The sequence below is a fragment of the Rhinopithecus bieti genome, unplaced genomic scaffold (genome assembly GCF_001698545.2).
Source record: "Rhinopithecus bieti isolate Rb0 unplaced genomic scaffold, ASM169854v2 scaffold_16234, whole genome shotgun sequence".
In the NCBI taxonomy this organism is placed as follows: domain Eukaryota; kingdom Metazoa; phylum Chordata; class Mammalia; order Primates; family Cercopithecidae; genus Rhinopithecus; species Rhinopithecus bieti.
The window spans coordinates 2,579,365-2,588,599 of NW_016808946.1; the positions used below are offsets into that span (position 1 = coordinate 2,579,365).

The window sequence follows — 9,235 nt, forward strand, 5'->3', positions numbered from 1 at the left end:
GTCGCGCTCTGTCGCCCAGGCTGGAGTGCAGTGGCCGCATCTCAGCTCACTGCAAGCTCCGCCTCCCGGGTTTACGCCATTCTCCTGCCTCAGCCTCCGGAGTAGCTGGGACTACAGGCGCCCGCCACCTCGCCTGGCTAGTTTTTTTTGTATTTTTTATTAGAGACGGGGTTTCACCATGTTATCCAGGATGGTCTCGATCTCCTGACCTCGTGATCCGCCCGTCTCGGCCTCCCAAAGTGCTGGGATTACAGGCTTGAGCCACTGCGCCCGGCTGATTTTTGTATTTTTAGTAGAGACAGGGTTTCACCATGTTGGCCAGGCTCGTCTCGAACTGACCTCAGGCGATCCGCCCACCTCAGCCTCCCAAAGTGCTGGGATTACAGGCATGAGCCACCACGCCCAGCCACCTGTAGCATTTTTTAAGGGGACTGTTAAGTGGCATCAAGTATGTCCACACTGTTGAGCTATCATTACTACCATCCGTCTCCAGAATTTTTCATCTTCCCAAAAACTTCTCTCCCCATTAAATAATTACTCCTATTCCCCCTCCCTCCAGCCCTGGACAGTCACCATTCTACTTTCTGTCCATATGAATTTGACTCCTCTAGGGACCTTATATAAGTGAAATCATACAGCATTTGTTCTTTTGTACTGGCTTATTTAACATAATGGCCTCAAGATTTATTCATGTAGTGTGTGTCAGAATTCCTTTCCTTTTATTTTGTTTTGTTTTGTTTTGAGACAGAGTCGCACTGTATTGCCCAGGCTGGAGTGCAGTGGTGTGATCTTGGCTCACTGCAACGTTCACCTCCTGGGTTGGAATGGTTCTTGTGCCTCAACCTCCCGAGTAGCAGGGATTACAGGTGTGTGCCACCACACCCAGCCAATTTTTGTATTTTCAGTAGAGATGGGGTTTCACTATGTTGGCCAGGCTGGTCTCGAACTGCTGCACTCAAGTGATTCTCCTGCCTCGGCCTCCCAAAATGCAGGGATTACAGGTGTGAGCTGCTGTGCTTGGCTGGAATTCCCTTCCTTTTTAGGGCTGAGTGACATTCCGTTGTGTATAGATACCACATTTTTATCCAATCATTCATGGATGGACACTTGGGTGGTTTCCATCTCTTGACTGTTGGGAGTAATGCTGCCAGGGACATGGTTGTGCACTGTCATTTTTGACATAGCAGCCAAAGGATATTTTTAAACATGAAAATCAGATCATGTCACTCCCCTGCTCAAAACTCCCCATGGACTTTTCCCAGCACTTACTGTAAAATCCAAAATCCCATTCTAGACTTATGAGACATGATCTGGCCTCTACTGGCCCCATGATGATGTGACCTCTCGTCTTTCTTCCAGCCTCGTGGCCGCCTCTTTTTTTTTTTTTTTTTTTTTTTTTTTTTTTTTTTTTTTTGAGATGAAGTCTTGCTCTGTTGCCCAGAGTCAAGTCCAGTGGTGTGATTTCTGCTCACTGCAACCTGCACTTCCTTGGTTTAAGCGATTCTCCTTCCTCAGCCTCCTAGGTAGCTGGGATTACAGGCATCTACTACCATGCTCGGCTAATTTTTGTATTTTTAGTAGAGACGGGGTTTCACCATGTTGGCCAGGCTGGTCTTGAACTCTTGAACTCTTGACCTCAGGTGATCTGTCCACCTCGGCCTCCCAAAGTGCTGGGATTACACGCATAATGGGGTGACCAGAGGCGTGGCAGGACCAGAAAGGAGGCCACGGCCAGGCATGGTGGCTCACACCTGTAATCCCAGCAATTTGGGAGGCCGAGGTGGGCGAATCACTTGAGGTCAGGAGTTCAAGACCAGCCTGGCCATCATGGTGAAACCCTGTCTCTACTAAAAATACAAAAATTAGCTGGGTATGGTGGTAGGCACCTATAATCCCAGCTACTCAGGAGTCTGAGATAGAAGAATTGTTTGAATCCAGGAAGTGGAGGTTGCAGTGAGCAGAGATCACGCCACTGTACTCCAGCCTGGGTGACAAAGTGAGATTCTGTCTCAAAAAACAAAGACAGGTGCACTGTGGAGTTGCTGTGAGCAAGTGGTGGCGGGGACACAGGCCCTGCCCTTGAGTACTTGTTGAACTCTCAGCTCACTGCCCTCCCTGGTTCTGGGAAAATGGAGGCGCCTGTCCCAGTGCCTGCTCTTGGTCCATGCGCTCTGCTCCCCTGCCTTTCCTGAGGTGACCGTCCACGCTGCCACCTGGGCCCTGGCTCTGCTGCAGCGTGCTCCGCCCCTCTGCTTCTGGCTCCTCCAGGGTTTGCTTCCTGTGATCCTCTCTCTCTCTGTCCTGCATCCTCATCCTGCCCCTCAGCATGAACATGAATGTACAGGAAGCATTCTGGGAGCTGGTTGTATCTCATGTTCCCTGCGCCACGCACCGCTCCGAGCTGTGCTCCCTGTTCCTCCCGCTGACTCTTTTGCCCTTCACAATAAGCTTATTAGATAGGCGCCACCATGGTGCCCATTCACAGATGGGAAGGCTGAGGCCAGGTGAGACAGAATCTTACCAGTGGCTCACATCCAATCGGGGTAAAGCCGCAGCCTGTTATTTCTCATCCCGATGCCACATTTCTACCTTTAGCCCACATTTGCTTCCAGTGACTGCCTATTTTCTTGATAACAAAACTTCCTCTTCAAAAGGGCTGTCTAGCCTCATTGCCTTTAATTTCTCTCCACTACTATTTTTTTTTTTTTTTTTTTTTTGAGATGGAGTCTCACTTTTTCACCCAGGTTGGAGTGCAGTGGAGTGATCTCGGCCCACTGCAACCTCTGCCTCCAGCCACCTAAGTAGCTGGGACTACAGGCATGTGCCACTACGCTCAGCTACTTTTTAGCCAGAGACAGGGTTTTGCCATCTTGGCCAGTCTGGTCTTTAACTCCCGATGTCAAGTGATCTGCCCGCCTTGGCCTCCCAAAGTGCTGGGATTACAGGCATGAGCCACTGTGTCTGGCCTCCACTACTGTTTCTTAAATCAGGCTTCAGCTCCCAGCATTTCATCAACGTGGCCCTCAGTTGGGTCATCAGTGGCCTCCGTGGTGCCAACTCCCCAGCTGAGCCCTCATCCACACCTTCCTTACCTTTGAGCAGCAGGGGACACAGTGGTCACTGCCTCCCTAAAGCACTTTCTCCCCTAGATTTCCAGCCACATGCTTCCTGGTTCTCCCCCATCTCTGTTGCTGCTCCTTTCCAGGCTCCTGGGGAAGGAAAGGTCCTTGTTCTGACCACGACACCCCTAGGCCTGGGACTCAGTCTTCTGACTCCTCTCTGTCTTCCCTGACTCCTCTCTGTCTTCCCTCTTCCCTCTATGATCTCCCAAGTGCTAAGGCATTTGACACTTTCTCTACTTCTCCATTTGTATCTCTAGCCCACATCTCTCCTCCGAATTCCAGACTTGTATATCCCGCTGTCTTCTCCACATCACCATGAAGTTGTTAACCTTCTGTCCGAAATCAAGGTCCTGATTTCCACGCCATCTGCTGTGCTCCTCCTGCAGTCTTTCCTGTCCCATAAATGGCAACTCCACATACTAAATAGGTCAGGCCATAACCTTGGGATCGACCCTAATTCCCCCCTCCTTTTCATACCATCCTGTTGACCCTGCCTTCAACATACTTTTAGAATCCGATTATAGATGTTGCGGGATTTACCATATAGCTACATCCTGATTCCCCAACTTAAGTTGAAAGTACTGTTTAGTCAAAAAGGAAAGGCATATAAGGCCAGGCGCGGTGGCTCACACCTGTAATCCCAGCACTTTGGGAGGCTGAGGCGGGCGGATCACTTGAGGTCAGGAGTTCAAGACCACCCTGGCCAGCATACTGAAATCCCATCTCCACTGAAAATACAAAAATTAATTGAGTGTGGTAGCACCTGCCTGTAATCCCAGCTGCTTGGGAGGCTGAGGCAGGAGAATTGCTGCAACCCCGAAGGTGGAGGTTGCAGTGAGCCGACATCACGCCACCACACTCCAGCCTGGGCAGCAGAGTGAGACTCTGTCTCAAAAAAAAATAACCAAACCAAAACAAAAAGGCATTTAATACACCTAACCCACCAAACATTCTCGCTTAGCTGAGCCTACCTTAAATGTGCACAGAACACTGACATTAGCCTACAGTTGGGCAAAATGATCTAACACAAGCCTTTTTTATAATGAAGTGTTGAATGTGTCATGTAACTTACTGATGTTCTGAATGTAATCACTTTTGTGCCATTGTAAAGTTGATAAATCATAACTTGAAAAATTCTGGCCAGGTGTGGCAGTGGGTCACGCCTGTAATCCCAGCACTTTGGGAGGCCAAAGCAGGTGGATCAGGCCAGGAGTTTGAGAACAGCCTGGCCAAGATGGTGAAACCCCTTCTCTACTAAAAATACAAAAATTAGCTGGGCGTGGTGGCGCACACCTGTAATTCCACCTACATAGGTGGCTGAGACATGAGAATCGCTTGAACCTGGGAGGCAGAGGTTGCAGTGAGGCGAGATCGCTCCACTGCACTCCAGCCTGGGCAACACAGTGAGATTCTCTCTCAAAAAAGTAAAAAAAGAAACATCGTAAGTCGAATCATGGTGAGTTGGGGGCTGCCCCTACCTGTCCCCAGCTGAATCCTAACTGATGCCTCTACTTCCCCTCACCTTGAAGCAGCCAGAGGAGGAGTCCTGTAAAAATATATGGCCTACGTGATTGTGTCCCTCCCGGTCCTCAAACCCTCCTTGGGCTTCTTAACCTCATCTCCTCCACCCTTACTCTCTTCTGCCACTTTCCCCTCCTGGCTGTTACTCAGCTGAACCACACACGTGCCCACCCTTTGCGCTTGCTCTTTCATCTGCCTGTGATGTCCTTCCTGGGAGGTCTCTGTGGCTTTTCTATGTCTCTGCTCAGGGTCGTCTCACTCGGAGAGGCCTTCCCTGGTATGGCTGCCCTGCCATACGAGGCTCTGACCCTGCTCTCTTGCTTTCTGGCAGGTGTCACCATTCAGTCTTGTATCACAGATTTTTTTTGGTGGCTAGTTCATCTCTTGCCACCTTACAGTGTAAGCCTCATTAAGGCCGGGGGCTTTGTCTATCCAGTTCCTGGTACATGAAACAGCATCTAGCCCTGTTATAAGGGCTCTGTCGATATTTTTTCCATGGATGGTTGGCTATGCATCAGGGTAGACAGACACTGAAACCAACCAACAGTCCCAGTGACTGGAGGGGCCCTCCTGGCCTGTTTGAGGCACAGTAGGGGTGAAGCAGGTGGCCTGGGGTGCCGGGCTCATTGTCTCTCCAAGCCTTGGCCGATGGCCACACAGCAGCCCCCAGCCCCTCTCCCGTCAGCTGCCTGGTGCTTTGCCCACACCAGGATCTCTGGACACCAACTCTTCGATCGCCAACCAGCCTGAGGCCTTCTTCTCAAAGCTGCAGGAGTTTCGGGAAACCAACAAGGAGGAGTGTATCTGTAGCCATCCTGAGTGAGCAGGGGTGGGCAAGGGTGGGCGAGGTCCATCCCCGGCTCCATCCCCCGGCCTGCTCATCCCCCTCGCCCTCTCAGACCCCAGGTCCTAGGCCTACGCGACAGCAGTGGCAGCGGCGTGGAGGAAGACCATGAATGTGAGTGCGGGCCCTCGGTAGGCCACTGAGTAGTCCAGCCTCGCGCTGCCCTGGCCTCCCCTGCCACAGAGCAGTTCCATTTGAGATTTGGGGCCTGGGGAGGCCCCTGAGGTGTTGAGACTCATGGAGGGAGGCTTGCAGTCTGGACAGGGTGGCCAAGCCCTGGTAGGGGTGGGGTGAGCTAAGACCTGGCCTCTGAATTAGGGGCTGCCCTGTGTGGCCCCATCCCAACCTTCCCAGCAGCGCCTCTGTGCTGGTGGGACTCCATCCCAGCTCCTGAGAGCCCCGGGAGGATGTCCCTCCCCACCCCTTAGGGCGTGGGCCCCAGGTTCTGGGAGGAAAGGGGTTAGGAGGAAATGGGCCGACATTGCTTCCCAGAGGATTGGCAGCCTGTGTGGTTGGGGGCCGCTGGGGCAGCACTGGGCCTGGGGACCTGGGGACCTGGGCTCCTGGTTCAGGGGGACCTGCGGCTTCTCATGGGCCTCGCAGGCGTGTACTGTTACCGTGTCAACCGGCGCCTGTTCCCCGTGCCTGTGGATCCCGGCACCCCCTGCCGCCTGTGTAGGACACCGCGAGACCAGCAGGGCCCTGGGACCCTGACGCAGCCGGCGCAGGTCAGGTGAGTAACCAGAGTATTGGGACACCTGTGGGGACAGAGCCTGAACCACTGGTTTTAAGAGGAGTAAAGATGGGCCTGGGCATGGGCCCCCAACCACCGGGAGGCTCCTCAGGGGTCCCCCACTGCACCCCTGCACAGGGTGAGCATCCCGCTGTCGATCCTGGAACCCCCGCACCGATACCGCATCCACCGGCGGAAGAGCTTTGATGCCTCCGACACACTGGCCCTGCCCCGGGTGAGCAGCCACGTGGGGCTGGATGGTGATGAGGGCGGGGCTGGCTCAGACTGGCCCAGGTCCCCAGGGAGGGTCACAGAGCGAGGCTGGGCTCGACAGTGGTGAGCACCCAAGTCTCTGGAGCACAGGCTGGGCCTCTTCCATCACCCACACCTGTTCCTAAGGGAGGTAGGACCCCCGCTCCATGTACCCCGGGGCTTCCAGGGTGGTCTGCCTGTAGGCTGGCATGAAATGAACGGGCCCTGTTTATTGCACTCTTGTGTACTGCAGGCATAGTCCTTAGGGGGCTTATCTCAGGGAGCCCCCACAGCAGCCAGGAGGGCAGGCACTGCTGTACCCCCACCCTGCAGGTGGGGAGACCGAAGTGGAGTGGTAGGTGCCTTGCTGGAGGAGCTGGGATTTGAACCTAGGTCTCTGCTTTTTTTTTGAGACCGAGTTTTGTTCTTACTGCCCAGGCTAGAGTGCAGTTGGCACAATCTTGGCTCACTGCAACCTCCACCTGTAGTCCCAACTACTTGGGAGGCTGAGATGGGAGGATCACTTCAACCCGGGAGGCGGAGGCTTCAGTGAGCCGAGATCTCGCCACTGCACTGTAGCCTGGATGACAGAGTGAGACTCCATCTCAAAAAAAAAAAAAGAGAAAAAAAGTCCTTTCCTGTGTCTCCAGGTCAGGATGGGGGCCCAGTGGCAACTCCCCCTGACTCCTAAATTGAGAGTTGGGCAGCTGGGGTCAGAGGAGGAGAAGGATGCAAAGGAAAGTCAGTTTGCTGGTCCATGAAATGGACATAACAGCGCCATCCTCAGGGATGTTGGTGGCGAGGTGGGGCTGTTCAGTGAAGCAATTCATGCGGGCGCTTGGAGAGCCCACAGCAGGAAGCGCCCTGTGAGTGTCACTGTCACCATCCTGTCCTCCTCCTGTTTCAGCTCTTAGGGCCCCAGGGATGGCTGGATGTGCCAGGATAAAAAAGGAGAGACCTGGGGTGATCTTGTGGCTAGACACAGGTCCTGCCCTGGTGGGGGCCTCCTTCCTAATGGGGGGCACAGTCCCTCCCTGATGGGGGTCTGGCCAGTCAGCGGGGAGCCTGTCCGTGGTCAGGCACCTTTAACCCCTTGCCTTCCACAGCACTGCCTGCTGGGCTGGGACATTTTCCCTCCAAAGTCTGAGAAAAGCTCAGCCCCCAAGAACCTGGACCTCTGGTCCTCTGTCTCCACTGAGGTCCAGCACCAGAAGCTGTCAGGCACCAGCCCTTTTCACCTGGTATGGCCCAGATCACATCCTAGCCTGGGGTGCCCCCCACAGGGACAGAGACCTTGGAGCAGGCCTGGGGACTGCAGAGCCCCCTGGGGTGTAGGATTGGGGTGGGGAGGATGGAGCCTGGGGGTGTCTCTCTGCAGGGGTCCAGCCCTCTGGCCCTGACCCTAGCCATCCTTCGGAACTTCTCCGCTCCCTGCCGCCTGCACTGCTCCACCTAGGAAGGCCACCCTGACTGCAAGATCCAGGAGGGAATGTGTGGAACTGAAGATGACCTGTCCCTTTCAAGTGGACCCCCTGAAACTTCCCTCTTCCCCATCCACGCCTTGCCAATGCAGGTGCCGCCCCCCACCCCCATCTGGTCAGTGCCCCAGGTCCCTCGGCCCCACGTCCCACGGCAGAAACCTTGAGGACTGACTCCTGGAGGAGGACAGCATTCCCGCCACCTCCAGCCTCTCACCTCCGGCAGGCACACCCAGGAGATGGAAGCCACTGCCCGCCCAGCTCAGGCCCAGCTGTCCTAGGTTGGGCGGGTGGGTGGGCCCAGGCTTGTCTGCTGCCTGGGTTCCAGAGAGGAAGGACCCTGGGGTGGAGGGTGAGGGATTCTGTGGAAATTTTAAAATAAAGCTCAGTGCTCTGTAGCTCAAGTCCCACGTGTGCTGGTTCCATCCTGCTCATGCACTTGGGGCCCAGAAGGCACTCTGGCCTCTCAGCCTGCCCTCCTGGCACCTGCAGAAGGAAGACATTGCGACCACTGGGACTGGGCAGTGTGCATGCGTCACGAGGGTGGCTCCTTCCGCACATCCCCAGCTCTGGGTAGTGGCCTCCACCAGATGGGGGAGGGGGGTCCCCAAGGCAGGCTGGGCCAAGGTTATTAAAAAGTCCTTTCAGGCCGGGCGCGGTGGCTCACTCCCTGTGATCCCAGCACTTTGGGAGGCCAAGGCGGGCAGATCACGAAGTCAGGAGATCGAGACCACGGTAAAACCCCATCTCTACTAAAAATACAAAAAATTAGCAGGGCACAGTGGCGGGTGCCATAGTCCCAGCTACTCGGGAGGCTTGAGGTGTGAACCCAGGAGGCGGAGCTTGCAGTGAGCTGAGATCGCACCACTGAACTCCAGGTGACAGAGCGAGACTCCATCTCAAAAAAAAAAAAAAAAAGTCGTTTCAGCGAGGGCCTCTGCTGAAGCCGTGAGTCGTGTTGAATGATTCAGCTCTCTCCTTCCTGGTCCCAGAACTGGGATCCATTGATAGAAGTGCTCTCTGGAAGTCCCTGGGGTCACATGGCTCCTCCACCCAGCCCTGGGAGCCGTGGGTCATTCAGAGCCCCAGCAGGGACAGATGAGGAAACTGAGGGCTGGGCAGTGAGTCGGAGGCAAGGTTAGCAGAGCACCCAGATGTCCAGTCTGGGAGAGTAGGCAGCACCCTGTCTTTCACCTCTTGTATGTGTTGGTTGCATAGTACGAAATTTCTGTTTTTATAAATGGAATAAATGCGGAAACGAGGCATGAACTTTCTCTGAGGTTTC

At 54.5% G+C, this 9,235-nt stretch overlaps 1 protein-coding gene across 7 annotated transcripts in view; it reads left to right on the forward strand.

Moving 5' to 3' along the window:
• The window catches only part of MIIP (migration and invasion inhibitory protein), a 14,335-nt gene extending 5,989 nt beyond the window's left edge, over nucleotides 1-8,346 (forward strand). Inside the window, exons 5-10 of one of the 7 annotated variants that reach the window (XM_017887956.1) lie at nucleotides 5,354-5,462; nucleotides 5,543-5,601; nucleotides 6,091-6,220; nucleotides 6,359-6,455; nucleotides 7,579-7,713; nucleotides 7,851-8,346. In XM_017887956.1, the coding sequence (XP_017743445.1) occupies nucleotides 5,354-5,462; nucleotides 5,543-5,601; nucleotides 6,091-6,220; nucleotides 6,359-6,455; nucleotides 7,579-7,713; nucleotides 7,851-7,928 (608 nt within the window). In that variant the 3' untranslated portion in view covers nucleotides 7,929-8,346. The remainder of the gene's footprint in view (nucleotides 1-5,353; nucleotides 5,463-5,542; nucleotides 5,602-6,090; nucleotides 6,221-6,358; nucleotides 6,456-7,578; nucleotides 7,714-7,850) is intronic. The other 6 variants (XM_017887954.1, XM_017887955.1, XM_017887957.1 and 3 more) reach the window with 6 other exon arrangements.
• The last annotated feature ends 889 nt before the right edge of the window (nucleotides 8,347-9,235 follow it).